General features: G+C 43.3%; 1 protein-coding gene across 1 annotated transcript in view; it reads left to right on the top strand.

The window, feature by feature from the left end:
* The window catches only part of TSHR (thyroid stimulating hormone receptor), a 177,267-nt gene extending 160,618 nt beyond the window's left edge, over positions 1-16,649 (top strand). Inside the window, exons 9-10 of the mRNA XM_040225987.1 lie at positions 13,741-13,929; positions 15,236-16,649. Coding sequence (XP_040081921.1) covers positions 13,741-13,929; positions 15,236-16,649 — 1,603 coding nt within the window. The remainder of the gene's footprint in view (positions 1-13,740; positions 13,930-15,235) is intronic.
* The last annotated feature ends 2,122 nt before the right edge of the window (positions 16,650-18,771 follow it).

Raw genomic sequence — 18,771 nt, 5'->3', positions numbered from 1 at the left:
AGATTGGGTTTTTAAATGTACAAAATTGACAACAAATACCAAAAAGCAAAGATTAAAAATCTGTTTTTGAAGACAATGATCTGCTTTTCTGGGTGCCTGATGTCCTCTGCCAGCATTCAGAAGTTGTTCTGTAGAATTTACTCAGCGTTGAAATGTTCTTTTGATGAATTTGTGGGGGAGAAAGTGGTCTCCCCATCCTATTCCTCTGCCATCTTCTCATTAAAAACTTGGCTAGAATTCTAAATCCTCTCCCCAATGCCTGTTAAGCTCACTCCAGTTAGGTTTTCACCATGCCACCAAAACTGCTCTTTTCAAGATCACCAGTGACTTCCATAGTTGCTAAATCAAATGGCCAATTCTTAGTTCATGTCTCAGAAGCATTTGACTTGGTTGATGACTTGATCTTCCTTATAATACTTTGTTCTTTTGGCTTCCAAGACACCACCCTCCCTTGGTTTCTCTCCACACCTCTGGTTGCTCCTTCCGAGTTTCTTTCTCTAGTCCTTCCTCTTCTTCCTGATCTCCTGTTGTCAGAGTGCCCCAGGGCTCCACCTTTGGCCTTCTTTCTATCTCTTTATCCACATCCTTGGTGATCTCATCCACTCATATGTCTTTGCATACTGCCTGTGATACCTAAATAGAAATCACCAAGCCAAACAGCTCCACCATATTCCAGACTTATAACACACCGCCTACTTGACATGCCACCTGGATGTCTAACAGGCATCTCAAACTTGACCTGTGAAAACTAGATGCTGATCATTCCTCCAAACCTGACTCACCTGCAGCTTTCCTCATCTCGGGAAGTGGCACTTCCATTCTTCCAGCTGCAAACCATTAGTCATAGAATCATTCTTGACCTTTCTCTCATACTCCATATCCAAATCCATCAGAAAATCCCACTGGTTCTACCTTTAAAACTATACAGACTCCAACCACTCTCAGCATCTCCACAGCTACCACTCTGGTCCAAGAACCATCCCGTCTATTGCTGGCCTGCTTGTTTCCACCCTTTGCTCCCTTTGGTTTACTTTCAAAGCAGTAGTCAGTTTGATCCTTTTAAGGTAAGTCAGACTATCCATCCCTCTGAAGGCTTTTGCTCTCTCTCTCATGAGAAGACAAGCTCCCCTGGATGGTCTGCAAGCACATGTGATCTGCTCCCCATACCTTCTCTGACTTCTCGCATGTTTCCCACTCTCCTGTCCCACTGTCTCAACTCCAGCCACACCAGCCTCACCGCTTATTTAAACAACCCAGGTACACTGTCACCGCAGGGCCTTTGTACTGACTGGTCTCTCTTCCTGGAATACTCTTTCCCAGATATAAGTGTGGCTTTCTCCCTCAGCTCCTTCAGACCTTTGCTCAACCAGCTCCTCAGTGAGGCCTTCCCTGACACCCTCCCCCATCTCTAACTGTGATCTACCTCTGGGCTCTTCCCTTCCCCTACTCTATGTTGCTTTTCCCCAGGGTATTGATCATCATCAGCTAACATACTATGTGTTTTACTTTTATTAAAAAAAAATTGTTCTTCTCGCCCCACTAGAATGTAAGCACGAGAAGTAGGGTAATTTCTGCATGCTTAGTTTACTGCCCTACCTGAGACATAGAAAATAATCCAGCAATCCTTATAAAATAAATGCATATCCTATTTTAAAATTCTTTCAAACAAATAATGACAGGCTAACTGGAATCAAGATTGCCAGGAGAAATATCAATAACCTCAGATATGTAGATGACACCACCCTTATGGCAGAAAGTGAAGAGGAACTCAAAAGCCTCTTGATGAAAGTGAAAGAGGAGAGTGAAAAGGTTGGCTTAAAGCTCAACATTCAGAAAACGAAGATCATGGCATCCGGTCCCATCACTTCATGGGAAATAGATGGGGAAACAATGGAAACAGTGTCAGACTTTATTTTGGGGGGCTCCAAAATCACTGCAGATGGTGATTGCAGCCATGAAATTAAAAGACGCTTACTCCTTGGAAGAAAAGTTATGACCAACCTAGATAGCATATTCAAAAGCAGAGACATTACTTTGCCGACTAATGTCTGTCTAGTCAAGACTATGGTTTTTCCAGTGGTCATGTATGGATGTGAGAGTTGGACTGTGAAGAAGGCTGAGCACCGAAGAATTGATGCTTTTGAACTGTGGTGTTGGAGAAGACTCTTGAGAGTCCCTTGGACTGCAAGGAGATCCAACCAGTCCATTGTGAAGGAGATCAGCCCTGGGATTTCTTTGGAAGGAATGATGCTAAAGCTGAAACTCCAGTACTTTGGCCACCTCATGGGAAGAGTTGACTCATTGGAAAAGACTCTGATGCTGGGAGGGATTGGGGGCAGGAGGAGAAGGGGACGACCGAGGATGAGATGGCGGGATGGCATCACTGACTCGATGGACGTGAGTCTGAGTGAACTCCTGGAGCTGGTGATGGACAGAGAGGCCTGGCGTCCTGCGATTCATGGGGTCGCAAAGAGTCGGACACAACTGAGCGACTGAACTGAACTGAACTGTCTTGAACTTAAAGCCTCTAAGCCCTTGTTATCAATCAATTAATTAAACTTCTTTTTAAACAGTCAATTAACCTTCTTTCTGCTCTTAGATGCATTTCCATCTACCAGTTTACAGATGTGACTACACATTCATAATGAATCAGTGTATACATGTTAACCTTTAGAGAAGCCCATGTTCATTACAAGCAGACATAAAAGAGACTCGTAACTGCTGCTGAAACACTGGTGAGCTGATTAGTGCTTATTTGCAATTGAATTCATCAAAGGTTAAGTGTGTATTTGATCATGATAAAACATCTCACACACAAAAAATGGACATTGTTCCAATGTTTGGCAATGCTAGAGCACATAATTGCTAATGAGAAGCAATTTGTTCTTGTGTGATGTCAAATATGTTGGCTTTTTTTTTTCCCCCCCCTCTGGCATCATTAAAATTTGGTGATATTCTTGCCCGGGACATAACCCTGCAGGATTCATTCCCTCCAAACTCAGGCCCTGTTACTTTCATTAGACACTTAACTTGAGAAGGTTCCCATGACCTAGGCAATTAGACTTCAAACTGTCTGCCAGGCTTGGCTCAGCTGCATGCTGTTTGTGAGTAAATACTGGCTAGAGACAAATTTTCTTGAAGCTCAGTGCCCCTCACTTGATGAGCTCTTTGTGGAAAGTGCCAGAGTCAGACAGGGGAGAGCAAGGCCCTCCAGCTTATAGACTTCACTCCGCATGGCTGCGTTTGCAAAGGAATTCAGGTCCCTTGCCGCCTGATAGCTACTCTCCATATCCTTCTCACTCCAGTACCAACACTTACAAATTTTAACTGTATCCTGAAGGGTTTGAGAAAAGGTACACTGCTAGGAAATTCTGGGTTCAAAGTGGTCAAATAAAAATGTAGGCAAATGGGAAGAGATAACAGCTTCAAATGAAATGATCCCTGCCTTGGTAAGTTAGAGGACTTCCTCAGCCTAAGGCTCTTTCCCCATCAACTCCAGATTTGGAGGTTGTCCAGTGTGGCTCAGCACTCAACATGTGTTCATTCTCACCTCCTGTTCATTTCTACATGCTAAATGGGAGATTGATTAAAAGTCAGTGATGATGCATTGAACTGAAGCTTTTATTTTTTCCCCCTCTTGAGATCCCCTTAAGAAACGTGGGAAAGAACATTTTAATATACAGAAATCCACAAGGACAAAGAGGACAGATGAGATCAGATGGGTGGTCTACAGAGCTACAGAATTCTGGGGGGAAGGCAGAGAAGAAGGAGGGCAAAGCTTACAATGCCCACAGGAAGCCACATTCAGAGGCAACTGTCTCACCTTGCAGCACCTCTGAAGGGTGTGTGGGGGGGATTTAGAGGTGATGGACATAGCAAGAGTGACATATAGGGCTAAAAACAAAAGGGCTAATTTTACATCTCTGTCTGGAAATGAGGGTTTCCCAGGTGGCTCAGTGGTAAAGAATCCACCTGCCAATGCAGGAGACACTGGTTTGATCCCTGGGTGGGGAAAATCCCCTGGAGGAGGAAATAGCAACCCACTCCAGTATTCTTGCCAGGAAAATTCCACGGACAGATTTACCTGATGGGCTACAGTCCATGGGGTCACAATGAGTCGGACACAACTGAGCAACTAAACAACAACAATCTGGAAATGGTAACCCTCTACGCTATTTGTGCAAAATACCAGCTGCCAAGTACCTCCCCTCTAAGCTGGAGATTTGAAGTACCTTTTCTGAAGAAGTTGAAAAACTCTAAAACGAAAAAGACCTCCATGTTGGCATTTTAGGGCTCAACAGCAGAATGGTCAGTTCCCTACAAAATTGCCTTAAAGCAAAGTCTACTGGTAGACAAGCTCTTGAGATCAGATTTTCAGTGCCTCAGTCTTAAGCATGAATACGACAACAAGGAACACCAGTCAAAGAATGCTACTAACCTCAAAGATGGAAACCAAGATAAACAAATATATGTGCAGGAGGGGGTCAAGGGCAGGGACGAGCCTGGAGCAACAAAAGGCATGCAGAGAACAGAAAAGAACATTTTACAAAGCAACAATTAGTGACCTGAGGTTAATCTGAGAAGATGTTTTATCCCTATAATGACAATGATAATGATAGTTAAGATTTATTGACAGCACACTGTGAGCCACTGCTCAAGAAGACAAGGAAACTGAGGGACAAAAAAATTAAGTGGCTGATAGTAAGTTTAGTCAGTGGGGAAACGAAAATGCAAAGCCAGATAGCCTGAATTTAAAACCCCTGCTCCTGACTGCTGCGTGTGCTTCCTCAAAAATGCTATAAAAAAGGAAGATAAGACAAGAAAGCACTTTAAAAATGTATTTCACAAATATATATTCAGAGCCTTCTGTCTTCTAAGCACCAGTCTGGGTGTAAAAACTATAACAGTAAACAGAACCAGCAGAGTCCCAGCTCTTGTCAAGCTAAAATTAAAATCTTCAAAGCCAGGCACAGAAAGACAAATACCACATGATCTGTCTTGCCTGTGGAATCTAAAAAAGTGGAATTCATAGTAACAGAGTAAAATGGTGGTTGCCAGGGGCTGGGGGATAGGAAAATAAGAAAATGTTGGTCAAGAGGTACAAAGTTTCCGTTACATAGCCTAAGTTCTGACGGTCTCAGGCACAGCCTTGTTGTTGTTCACTCCCTAAATTGTGTCTGACTTTGACTCAAAGGACTATAACATGCAAGGATCCTCTGTCCTCCACTGTCTCCTGGAGTTTGCTCAAACTCATGTCCATTGAGTTGAGATGCCATCCAACCATCTCATCCTCTGCCACCCCCTACTCCTTTTGCCTTCAATCTTTCCCAGCATCAGGGTCTTTTCTAATGAGTCGGCTCTTCACATCAGGTGGCCAAAGTATTGGAGCTTCTGCTTCAGCAACAGTCCTTCCAAAGAATACTCAGGGTTGACTTTTTTTTAGGATTGACTGGTTGGATCTCCTTGCAGTCCAAGGGACTCTCAAGAGTCTTGTCCAGCACCACAATTTGAAAGCATCAATTCTTTGGTGCTCAGCCTTCTTTATGGTCCAACTCTCACATCCCTACACAACTACTGGAAAAACCATAGCTTTTTTGGACCTTTATATGGACCTTTGTTGGCAAAATGATGTCTCTGCTTTTTAATATACTGTCTAGGTTTGTCATAGCTTTCCTTCCAAGAAGCAAGCATCTTTTAATTTCATGGCTGCAGTCACCATCCACAGTGATTTTAAAGCCCAAGAAAAAAAATCTTTCACTCTTTCTACTTTTTCCCCTTCTATTTGCCATGAAATGATGGGACCAGATGCCATGATCTTAGTTTTTTGAATGTTGAGTTTCAAGCCAGCTTTTTCACTCTCTTTCTTGACTCTCATCAAGAGGCTCTTTGGTTCCTCTTCATTTTCTGCCATCAGAGTGGTATTATCTGAGGTTGTTGTCATTTCTCCTGCAATCTTGATTCTATCATGTGATTCATCCAGCCTAGTATTTCACATGATGACTATAGTTAATAATACTACACTATGAAATTTGCTCAGAGAGTAGATATAAAGTGTTCTCACCACACACACAAAATTACATCTATGTAAGGTGATGGATATGTTAATTAGCTTGATTGTGGTAATCATTTCACAATGTATACACATATCAAAACATCACTTTGTATACCATAAATATATATTATTTTTATTGGTCAATTATTACCTCAGTAAAGCTGTAAACTTTATAAATTAATTAATTTTAAAAATTCAATAGAAGACATAGAAGATATATAGTCAAGGAATTTTACCAAAAGATTCAATAAAAATAGTAGGAGAAAATTATAAGAAAATGTCTAGGGTTTCCAGGACAGCCCTTTTCCACTTGCCAGGAATTCCAGGGAAGAAACAAAGGAAATGAGAGGCACAAGCTATCCTGGGAACAATACCAAATATTGTCAAACAGGTGAACAGCACAGGTCTCCAATTGGAGGGACCCCCTCCACCCCAGGGTCCTGTACAATAAATGAAAATATATTTATATCTGTATCAAGGCACACTTTCATGAACTCTCACACCAGGGCAGAGACGGCCATATAATCATTTCACAATGTATACATATCTCAAATCATATTGTACACTTTAAACTTAATATGTTATATGTCAATTATATTTCAATAAAGCTGAGAGAGAAAAGAAGGCTATAAAAGCTATCAGAGAGTAAAAACAAGTCAATGGCCAAAGAATAAAAATATGAATGGTGTCGTATTTAGCCAAAAGGGACACTGGGTACTGGAATTCAATAAAGTAAAGACTTAAGAATTCTAAAGGAAAGTGATTTGCAATCTAAAATTTATAGCCAGGTAAGGTATCGATTGATACTTTCCCCACATTCGTTAAGAGTGGGGGAAAAAAGTCATTTTTTAGTCATACAGGATTCAGAAAATATCTTACATATATCACTTTTCTAAGATATTACTTGAAAAAAATACTACAGAGAATTATCTGGCTGTCCAGTGGTCATGACTCTGCCTGTTCACTTCCAAGGGTGCGGGTTCAATCCCTAGTCGGGGAACTAAGATCCCCAAGCCATGTGGATTCAGGAAGAGACTCCCATTGGAGAGAGCAGAGACTGAGAGAAGCTTGAACTTCAATCTGTAGGCCATGGGTTTCAGGCTGGAAAGCAACAAGATGAGATTCAAGTTTTAGAAAGAACATCCTCTCCTAAGTCTGAAGGCAGAGTTAGTAGACACTTTCTGGGAGATGAGTTAGGAAGTTTATGCAAAACTCTATTGAAATGTAATTCAAACCTAAACTAAAGTGGTAGTGATAAGAACCATGACTCTGCAGACATATAAAGAGCTGACCTGACATCTGATTTGGGCTCTAGCTCAATTGCATTTTACTGTAAATATTCTTGGCATGAATATTTTTTTTCTATTTATGTTCCTTTTTAAATTGTTTGATGCTATACTGTGCAGTATTTTATGGAACATAGTGTATAACTTTACATAGTCACATCTTTCACTATTTCTGCCATAATTTGTAAATTGGACATAATGCCTAAAAAGGCTTTCATGTGTGTGTGTATATATATATATATATATGCACACACACATATATTCCCTTCTTCTTGGACTCTCTCCCACCCCTCCTCAGTTCAGTTCAGTTCAGTCGCTGAGTCGTGTCTGACTCTGTGACCCCAATGACTGCAGCACGCCAGGCCTCCCTGTCCATCACCAACTCCTGGAGTTTACCCAAACTCATGTCCTTTGAGTCAGTGATGCCATCCAACCATCTCACCCTCTGTCATCCCCTTCTCCTCCCGCCTTCAATCTCTCCCACCCCTCCAGGTCATCACAGACCACCAAGCTGAGCTCACTATGCTTTATAGTGGTCACAGGAGTGTATATACATGATAGTGTATGTATGTGGATGAATACTGAGCAAGGACAAGAGAGAATCCACAATGATGCAAGCCCTGGAAGATGGTAGTTGGTAGGCAGGAAATAAAAAAATGCCAGTAGACTTAAAGGGAAGAATCATTCCATCATCTTGAGAGGAGAGGCGATGCTGCGTCCATTGAGAAGTGTAAGGAGCTCCTCCCTTCCTCCCTGAGATCTCTAGATCTCTGCAGGGGAGCTGAAACTGTTTCTCAAAGGCTGAGGGGCCACAGTTGTTCCCCTTGCTTAACTCTGGAAGGGCTGAAGGAGCAGGCGTGAAGTGGCTTGCATCAGGAGAGTGCAGCATCTCAGGGCACTCTCGGAGCAGCGGGCTTAATGGATGCTTAGAGAGACGTCGAGTGGCTCCTGTCCATGGGGAGGGAGATGGCTCCAGATCGATCCTAGTATTAAGTGGATCTAGTTTGGGCTGCAAATGGCTTTGGCTCTTGAGACGAGGTTGAAGAGGAGAGAAAGGCCTGCAGGGATCTGCAGGGCGCTGGCAAGCATGGGAGGAAGGGTAGATGTGATTCACGGTACATTAGTAAGTCACTGCAAGGTTTTGAGCAGGAGCATGACCTTGCTTCACTCATATGTGACAACTACCCTGGCTGCTGTGTGGAGAGTGGATTGGAGGCAAGTAACGGAGAAGATCACTATAGGAGCAAGAGACGCCATTAGCTCGAGCCAGAGAGCTCCCATGAGAGACGCAGCTACCTGGATTCCAGCTTTTTTGGAGTTCAGATCCCTGGTTTCTGCCAGTTTAAATAGAGGAGCAGCAGGTTGGCATGGGGATGGGGTATCTGAAGCTAAGTTCAGGATGGATCTGTTCCACTGGAGATGCCTGTGAAAAACTCAAGTGGAAATGTCAGATGAGTTGTTGAATATATAAGTCAAGATCTGGACTGGAACTGTATTTGCTAGGTCCCTTGCTTCTGACTTGAGCTTAAATAAACTCCAGATTGTGGCAAAGAGGGCGTTAACATCGAACACCTACCATATGCCAAGTACTAATTATGTTACAGATGTTTCGTCACAAAGTTTATACACATTTTCCAAAAACACTCTCCCAATTCAGCCCCATTTAGACCCAACTCGAAGCTACCTGGGACACGCTCATTGCAGACACTCAGACAAATAAGGGAATACATTCCTCACTCCCAGATGCCTAGTGAGTTCCTGGAGGGGTCCTTGCTCCTGGACCTATGTTCAAAGACTCTAGAGACCTGAAGATAAGAGGTAGAGGAAAGCTCCCAGGAGACTGAATCTAAGAACTCTAGACCCACATACTGGCTCCACCCTCAATCAGCTGGATCTCTGGACACAAAGGGATGTCTCATTTCTTTGTCTGCTGCCTGGACCACAGACTGATTTGCAGAGTGGTGAGCTGCCTGTTTTCAGCAAATACCTGCCCCACTGATATCCTCACCGCCGAAAGAACTAAGTGAAAGTGTTAACCGCTCAGTCGTGTCAAACTCTTTGTGACCCCAAGAATTGTAACTGGCCAGGCCCCTCTGTCCATGGGATTTTCCAGGCAAAAATACTGGAGTGGATATCCATTCCCTTCTCCAGGGGATCTTCCTGACCAGGGATGAAAATCAGGTCTCTCACACTGCAGGCAGATTCTTTACCCTCTGAGCCACCAGGGAAGCCCACAGGGAGACAACTATCGCAGTTTTAAAATAAGGCACCAAAATTCTTGGATGCTCTTCCCACTGAGAAGGAGTGAGATAAGGAGTGAGGAGGATGCCTCCCCTGGGCTGGCAGGTCGGCCCATGAGGTTCAGAATCTCCTGCCCTTGAATCTACCAATTCTCCTGGAATGCCCTTTCTCCAGATGATCTCTCTCATAAGTAAGCCACCATTTTGTGAGAAGCTCAAACCACTGGGAGAAGCCACATCTGCAATCTCAGCTGAATGCAGGGTTGAGCCGTCTCAGCCCTGACACCAGAACATGCAAGTGAAGCAGTCTGATTGAGCCCCCAGCCACTGAGCCGCCCTGACCACCGACCACCGAGTCTGCCCACCTGAGCCCCAGACAGCAGGAACAGACACAAACCATTCCTTCCACGCCCTGTTCTAAATCCTGGCCCATAAAAGCTATGCTTATAATACAAAATGGTTTGATACCACTTAGTTTGGGGGTATTTTTGTCATGCAGTAACTGGAACGGTTATTAAAGTGGTTTCTCAAGAAATATCTTTAAAAATGCAGACACGTTCCTTGGAAGGATAAACACCTTCAGATGAACACTCACAACCAGTGTATCCAACAGACAGCAAAGCAGAGAAAGGGAGCCAAGAGACGCTCTCTTGTTTCACTGACAGAAAAGAGACACATAAGTGGCTTCCAGAAAACTGGAGGCAGAAAGGTGGCCACACCACAAAGACAGCATGGTTAAAAGAGAAAGGTATGCGTCAAAAGGACAGGCAGGAGAGCAAAGTCCAACAGCATTTACCTCACAGCTGTGCTTCATTCCTCAACTCTTTCACTAGCTAGGAAGTTATTCATATATGCCTGTTTTCCAAAGGTACTTGCTTAATGTTAAAAATCACCTGGAGATCATAAAGCAACAACACAAAGAGCAATTATTACCCCCCCAGGGAAGTTTGGGAAATGCCAAAATATGGATTTTTAAAATTTTTAAAATATTTATTTAGCTGTGCCAGGTCTTAGCAGTGGCACATGGGGTTTTTACTGCATCATGAGGAGCTTCTGTTGTGGTGCACAGACTCTCTAGTTGTGGGGCACGGCTCTGGAGCGCATGGGCTCAGAAGTTGCAATGCGAGGGCTTAGTTGCCCCATTCCATGTGATCTGTTTCCCGACAAGGGATTGAACCTGTGTCCCCTGCATTGCAAGGTGGATTCTTAACCACTGGACCATCAGGGAAGTCCCAGAAATATGGAAATTTTAAATTAAATATAAAACAAAATGGTAAACATGATACCCTCCCCCAAGAATCACAGTTCCACAGTGAATAGAGTTAACATGCAAACCTCATGGTAATAAAACTCAGGTAGCAAGTTCTTCCCTTCATGGATCACAGTTCTCTGGTGGCAAAGAGGCTTGCATAGCTCAATGAAATTATGAGCCATGCCTTGAAGGGTCACCCAAGACAGACACGTCATGGTGGAGAGTGCTGACAAAATGTGGTCCCTCCTTGAGGAGGGAATGGCAAATCACTCCAATATTCTTGCCTCGAGAACCCCATGAACAGTATGAAAAGGCAAAAAAGATATGACACCAGAAGATGAGCCCCCCAGGTTGGAAGATGTCCAACATGCTACCGGGGAAGAGAAGAGAAACAGCACCACAGAGAAGGGTGAGCACCGGAGAATTTACGCTTTCAAATTGTAGTGCTGCAGAAGACTCTTGAGAGTCCCTCGGACTGGGAAGAGGTCAAACCAATCATTCCTAAAGGAAATCAACCCTGAATATTTACTGGAAGGACTGTTGCTGCAGCTGAAGCATCGTATTTTGGCCACCTGATGCGAAGAGCCAACTCATTGGAAAAGGCCCCGATGCTGGGAAAGATTGAAGGCAGCAGGAGAAAGGGGTGACAGAGGATGAGGTGGTTGAATAGCACCACCAATTCAATGGACATGAGTTTGAGCAAACTCCTGGAGACATGAAGGACAATGAAGCCTGGAATGCCACAGTCCATGGTCACAAAGAATCAGATACAACTTAGCAACTGAACAACAGCAGCAAGTTCCAGCAGCCTTGAACCTTGAGAATGTAAATCCCAGCAAAGTTCAGTTACAGTGATGTGGAGGAAGAAGTTGTAAATATTGGAATTCATTTGCTAATCAGTTTAATATTCTGTGCTAATTATATGACATATAAAAATATGAGAATAAAAAGAATATTTAATGAACATTGATAAAATATAAAATAAGAGAGGCATTAGGTTAAATATTCGTGGTTTATTCAAGCCATTATTCAATCCAAGTAAAAATGATGGCGCAAGATACATAAGCTAGGCTCTTGAACAGAGAAAAGAGCAGAAAATGTCTAAAAGCCATGAATTAATGCTACCTTAGTAACTAACGCTAATGTCTACACTCTCCCAGCTTCACTATCTCCCCCATTGTTTTTGGAAGTACCTTGAATCTCATTTCAGATTGTTAATATAAACAGTAGATCTTCCCTGTATCTTCCCTGTGGCTCATATGGTAAAGAAACTGTCTGCAATGCAGGAGACCAGGGTTTGATCCCTGGGTCAGGAAGATCCTCTGGAGAGGGGAATGGCAACCCACTCCAGTATTCTTGCTTGGAGAATCCCATGGACAGAGAAGCCTGGCGGGGTACAGTTCGTGGGGTCTCAGAGTCGGACACAACTGAGCGACTAACACTACTACTACTGAGTCTCATTTCAGATTGTTAGCATAGAGTTTTCTTTCTAGGAATACATTTAGAACCTTGTAAAGAATGGTGAGATTGTCCTGCCATGAATTTACCATGTAACTGGTTATGACTCCTAAGCTCTGTATCATTAGGAGAAGATTTTCATGATACTGGTATTGATCCAGATCAACAAGTAATTTATCAGTCCCCAAACCCTAGTCCCCACAGAGACTGGGAGCAACAGGCCCTTTGAGTCTGTTCAGATTTATTCCCTTGCCTCTTGAGACCCTTTAGTAGTTATATGGTGTCGTTTTCCAGAGTAAAATTGACATCTGTCTCTGATTCCAAGAGTCTGTGTGTGTTGCAATGGGTAAAACAAAATGTCTGATGTACTATTTATTATTTTTATTGATACTGGAGTTTTAAGCAATAAAAATGAGAGTCCCAGGAATAAAGACGTGGATGTGGAGAACAGACTTGTGGACAGAGCGGGGGTGGGAGAGAGTGGAACGAACTCAGGAGTAGCACAGAAACATATGCACACATATACACATATATACACATATACATTACTTTCCCAACAGAGGTCTGGCTAGTTAAGGCTATGGGTTTTCCAGTAGTCTTGTATAGATGTGAGAGTTGGACTATAAAGAAAGCTGAGTGCTGAAGAATTGATGGTTTTGAACTGTGGTGTTGAAGAAGACTCTTGAGATTCCCTTGGACTGCAAGGAGATCCAACTAGTCCATCCTAAAGGAAATCAGTCCTGAATATTCATTGAAAGGACTGAAGCTGAAGCTTCAATACTTTGGCCACCTGATGTGAAGAACTGACTCATTTAAAAAGACCCTGATGCTGGGAAAGACTGAAGGCGGGAGGAGAAGGGGACGACAGAGGTTGATAAGATGGTTGGATGGCATTACCAACTCGATAGACGGGAGTTTGAGTAAGCTCCAGGAGTTGGTGATGGACAGGGAGGCCTGGCGTGCTGCAGTTCATGGGGTCACAAAGAATAGGACAAGACTGAGCGACTGAACTAAACTGAACTGATATACACTACCATGTGTAAAATAGATAGCTAGTGGGAAGCTGCCATATAGCACAGGGAGCTCAGCTCGGTGCTCTGTGATGACCTAGAGGGGTAGGGTGGGGATGGGGTGGGTGGGAGGGAAGCTAAAGAAGGAGGGGATATATGTTTATGGATACATATAGCTGATTCACCTTGTTGTAAAGCAGAAGCTAATACAGCATTGTAGAGCACATATACTCCAATCTAAAAGTTTTTTAAAAAGGAGAGTCCCTTGTAGCATATCAACTTAGAAGCATATTATCCCTCCTTAGACCAGTAGCTGTGTGTAGTATCTCAGAGGGCATGTTCAGCAGAAGGCACCATGTCATCTCCCCATGAATCTCAGGCCTGTCTAACTTCTGAAAGGTCCTGGCTGCTCACCCTCTGATCACTGGTGTCTCCCTCTCAGGGACATTTCTTACACCAGTGTCACTGCCCTGCCATCCAAAGGCCTGGAACACCTGAAGGAACTGACAGCAAGAAACACTTGGACTCTAAAGAAACTTCCTCTTTCCTTGAGTTTCCTTCACCTCACACGGGCTGACCTTTCTTATCCGAGCCACTGCTGTGCTTTTAAGAATCAGAAGAACATCAGAGGGTAAGTGGTAGTGTCTGGATTAACTAACAAAAGGTTTTGGTGGAAGTTGAATTAATATCTGGGTATGAGGAAGAAGTTATGTTGTTTTCAAAACAGGTGGAGAAGAATTTGGAAGCGTCCGTAAGAAACATGAAGTCCATGGGACACAATGACTCTGTAGACCAGAAGTGTTTGTAGATAAGAAATAAGGCTTGTATCTCTGGATCAGAGCAGAGGAGGGGAGGATTTTAGGCAGTGATGTAGGAGAGACAGGAATGATTTCTCATGAACCTCCAAACAAGGTAGAATAGGCAATCCGCTGCAGATTTTAAACACCACTCCACAGATGAATCTGCTCAGCAGCTGAAGCCATCTAAAGAATGTCTTTGGGATCAATCTGGTGGGCTAGTGAAACACTAAAGCTTACTTCTGTAAGCATGCCTGCACAATAGTGTCCCTTTATTCATCTGTTCAGTAAACATTTATTGAGCACCTGTTTTGTGCCCAGCACTGTCCTACCCACAGCAATGAATAGGACAGACCAGAGCCTTCTTGCATTTTGTTTACATTCTAGTATGGAAGTCAGAAAAGAAACAGGCAAACAAGTAAGAAGATCTCAGATAGTGCTATGAGGGAAATGAACACAAGGGTCAGACAGTTTATTGAAGAAGACCAAGAAAGGCTCTTCTGAGGAAAGACAATTTGAGTTTAAAACTGAATACTGAGTAGAGGCAGCCAGGAGTTTTTCAGGCAAAGGGAATGTGGAATTCTGAAGCTCTGAGTAGGAATGAAAATAATACTAACAGCAATCAGCAGAGTCAGACACGGCTGAGCCCACACACCCTCACATGCACATCTACCTGGCACTAACAACGTTCCACATGCTGCCCTAAGAACTTTAAAATGATACATTCATCTATTTCTATATGAACCCAAAATAAAATACTCTCACTCTCCCATTCTATACATTAATAAACCAATAAACCAATACAGACCTTATCAAGGTGAAATAACCAGGAAATAGTAGAATCAGGTCCTAACCTAGGCAGACTGGCTCTAGTATCCATGATTTTTTTTTTTTTTTTATCACTGCTGTTCTTGAACTGGTTGCAGAAGAGCAATAAGGACAGCATGTCAGTGGGTCATACATGGGGAGGGGCAGTAACAGAAATGGTGCAGGAGAGACAGGCCTGACCAGATCCTGTAGAATCCTGTGTATCATACTATATAGTCTGCATATTAATATAGTCTGCATATTTTGCTAAGTGTGGTGGGGACCATTAGTGGGTTTCCAACAAGTGGTGACATTCTATCCACTGCCTTGCAGAATCCTTCAGTCTTTAATGTGTAATGAGAGCAGTATTCGGGGCCTGCGTCAGAGAAAATCCGCAAGTGCTTTGAATGGCCCCTTCTACCAGGAATATGAGGAGGATCTGGGTGATGGCAGTGCTGGGTACAAGGAGAACTCCAAGTTCCAAGATACCCACAGCAACTCTCATTACTACGTCTTCTTTGAGGAGCAAGAAGATGAGATCATCGGTTTTGGCCAAGAGCTCAAAAACCCCCAGGAGGAGACCCTGCAGGCCTTTGACAGCCATTACGACTACACCGTGTGCGGGGGGAGTGAGGACATGGTGTGTACCCCCAAGTCGGATGAGTTCAACCCCTGTGAGGACATCATGGGCTACAAGTTCCTGAGAATTGTGGTGTGGTTTGTGAGTCTGCTGGCTCTCCTGGGCAACGTCTTCGTCCTGGTCATCCTCCTCACGAGCCACTACAAGCTGACCGTCCCACGCTTCCTCATGTGCAACCTGGCCTTCGCAGACTTCTGCATGGGGTTGTATCTGCTCCTCATCGCCTCCGTAGACCTCTACACTCAGTCCGAGTACTACAACCATGCCATCGACTGGCAGACAGGCCCTGGCTGCAACACAGCTGGCTTCTTCACCGTCTTTGCCAGCGAGTTGTCTGTGTACACACTGACGGTCATCACCTTGGAGCGCTGGTATGCCATCACCTTCGCCATGCACCTGGACCGCAAGATCCGCCTCTGGCACGCCTATGTCATCATGCTGGGGGGCTGGGTCTGCTGCTTCCTGCTCGCCCTGCTCCCTTTGGTGGGAATAAGCAGCTATGCCAAGGTCAGCATCTGCCTGCCCATGGACACCGAGACTCCTCTTGCCCTGGCGTACATTATCCTCGTGCTGTTACTCAACATCGTTGCCTTTATCATCGTCTGCGCCTGTTACGTGAAGATCTACATCACAGTCCGAAATCCCCGCTACAACCCAGGAGACAAAGATACCAGAATTGCCAAAAGGATGGCTGTGTTGATCTTCACTGACTTCATGTGCATGGCCCCGATCTCTTTCTATGCTCTGTCAGCCCTTATGAACAAGCCTCTCATCACTGTTACCAATTCCAAAATCTTGCTGGTCCTCTTCTACCCACTTAACTCCTGTGCCAATCCATTCCTCTATGCCATTTTCACCAAAGCCTTCCAGAGGGATGTGTTTATGCTGCTCAGCAAGTTTGGCATCTGTAAACGCCAGGCTCAGGCATACCGGGGTCAGAGAGTTTCTCCAAAGAACAGCACTGGTATTCGGGTCCAAAAGGTTCCCCCAGATGTGAGGCAGAGTCTCCCCAATGTGCAGGATGACTATGAACTGCTTGAAAATTCTCATCTAACCCCAAAGCAGCAGGACCAAACCTCAGAAGAGTATAAGCAAACAGTTTTGTAAGTGGTACAAGGACTTAGGCTGGTTTTTTGAGCATCATTCCAACCATCGACACAACATGTGGCTGATCTAATCTATAGATAATGTTCATGTCTGGAGAGCGACTAGCAATAACCTAATCATTGCCTCCAAGAAGGAAGAGAGGCAACTGGCATGTCTGAATTCCAGGTGGTATCACAGTAATCTATACTTCCTGGAAGATTTACTGGATGTTAAATGCAGCAATGTCACTGTGTAAAATGCTTAATACATATCAACTGAGCCATGTTGACACTGCACTTTCTCACTTTTATATAGCATTTCATACTAAAGATTTAGCAAATGGCAAATGTTATTAACTTGGTTGGTGACCACAAGATAAAACTGACTCCGTGTTGGTTCAGTTCAATTTTACGTTCACTGATACAACCCAAGAGAGTTTGATCTCCACGAGAAACTGAAACATCCAAGAGGACATCATACAAGGAACAGCCTTTTTGACACATGAAGGGGAGGAGAAGGCTTTGTGTTTTGTTTTTTTTTTCTGACTCTGAAATGTAATCATCTCTTCACAAGAATCTACCTGACAGGAACCAACTGTTGCCTGGGAAAACTGGCAAGATTTCAGCTGTTGTGGCTGAGCAAACTAAGAAGTGCTCTTCTTGGCCAGTCTTCTGGCATTAAAAACATGCACTCTCGAAAGTATTTCTAAATGGCAAGTGGGAATTATGAGCTGGGCATTCTAGATCACTCGCTTATTAATAAAGCAGGCTGGACATCTGTTTGTTGTTGGACCTTGGCCAAGTTACTGGGCCTCTGCAGTGTGTAGAAATGAAGGAGCTTGATGGCCTCTTCCAGTTTTAAAACTCCATGGATAACCCTCCCCCTCAAAACATAGGTTGCCATGAGGAAGAAAGAGAAAAACAATGAGGAAGCAAAATCTGTTTTTCCCATCTTTCAGCACTGCCATCTCCTTCTCTTTGGAGCCTAGACATGCGACCCAAGAAATGTTTTCTTTGTTTCATTTTTTGGTTATGATCTGAACCAGAAATTCTAGTGAATGACCAACATATCAAGCTGGGTCTGAATCACTCATCTAATTCCTAGACCTACACAGCTATCATTATCAGGCCAAAAGCAGACAGAAACACACAGTATAATAAATAAATAACACCAAAGGTGGTTTTTGCAAATGCTGGTTAGTTACTACTTCACTGTGAAAATTGACTTGAAACATTTAACTTGTCTTTGGGGATCAGCTAAGAAAAGAAATACAATACAACACTAAAACAATCAAGAGAGGTTTCTTCTCTCTGAAACTGCTAGCTTTTTCCAACCTTGTTGACCACTGGACATTAAAATCTATATTCCCCAACAGTGCTCCCTTACTTAATATGGACAGGATTTTTATCACAGATGTATTCTCCAGGTTATCTGTCAAGAAAGCCCCTTAATTTCATTCTAAACAGAGACAGCATTTGCTTCTCAGTGCTCATGAACCACACTATGGATTAAAACCACAGCATGAATTAAAATCTTTTGTTAAGTCTGTGGAGCGGGGTTGGCGGGCCCAATGGGTCCCCAGAGATGGTGACCCCGACTCACCTGGAATCTCTCAATAGCCATACACATTACTGATTTTCACTGAGATGTAGATTAGACGTTTCAGTAGAAATGATATACACACCTAAAGTCATGACTTATTCACAAGTTAATTGTAGCTAATGAAATTAAACAAATGTCTTACCTTTGACATGTGTTTTTTATCTGTGACATTTTGAAGCATCACATTCTGATAAATAATGTTTTACCCTGAGTAGCTGAAATAATACATTCCTAGAAAAGTAATTTCTACAGATTTTTTGCTAAAGTTTGCATTTGTGACATGAAGTAGATTTTCTTCCTATGTGCTGAGTCCTAAAGTATTGCTTTTTATAATCTGTGAGCTAAAACTAAAGACTGGAAAAAATTGGCTAATAAATCTGTCAGGCGAGTGTATGCTCCTCAGCTTTGTCTCATCACAACAAAGATTTGGAGCAACGGACATTAAAGCGCTCGGCGCATCACAGCTCTCGGGTCTTGGACAAACTGTGTTATAGCTCTTAGACAAATCAGTGTTACAGCTCTATTTTATTTAGAAGATAGC

Source organism: Oryx dammah, unplaced genomic scaffold, assembly GCF_014754425.2.
Source record: "Oryx dammah isolate SB20612 unplaced genomic scaffold, SCBI_Odam_1.1 HiC_scaffold_26, whole genome shotgun sequence".
NCBI classification, from domain to species: domain Eukaryota; kingdom Metazoa; phylum Chordata; class Mammalia; order Artiodactyla; family Bovidae; genus Oryx; species Oryx dammah.
This window is presented reverse-complemented; position numbering and strand designations above follow the sequence as displayed.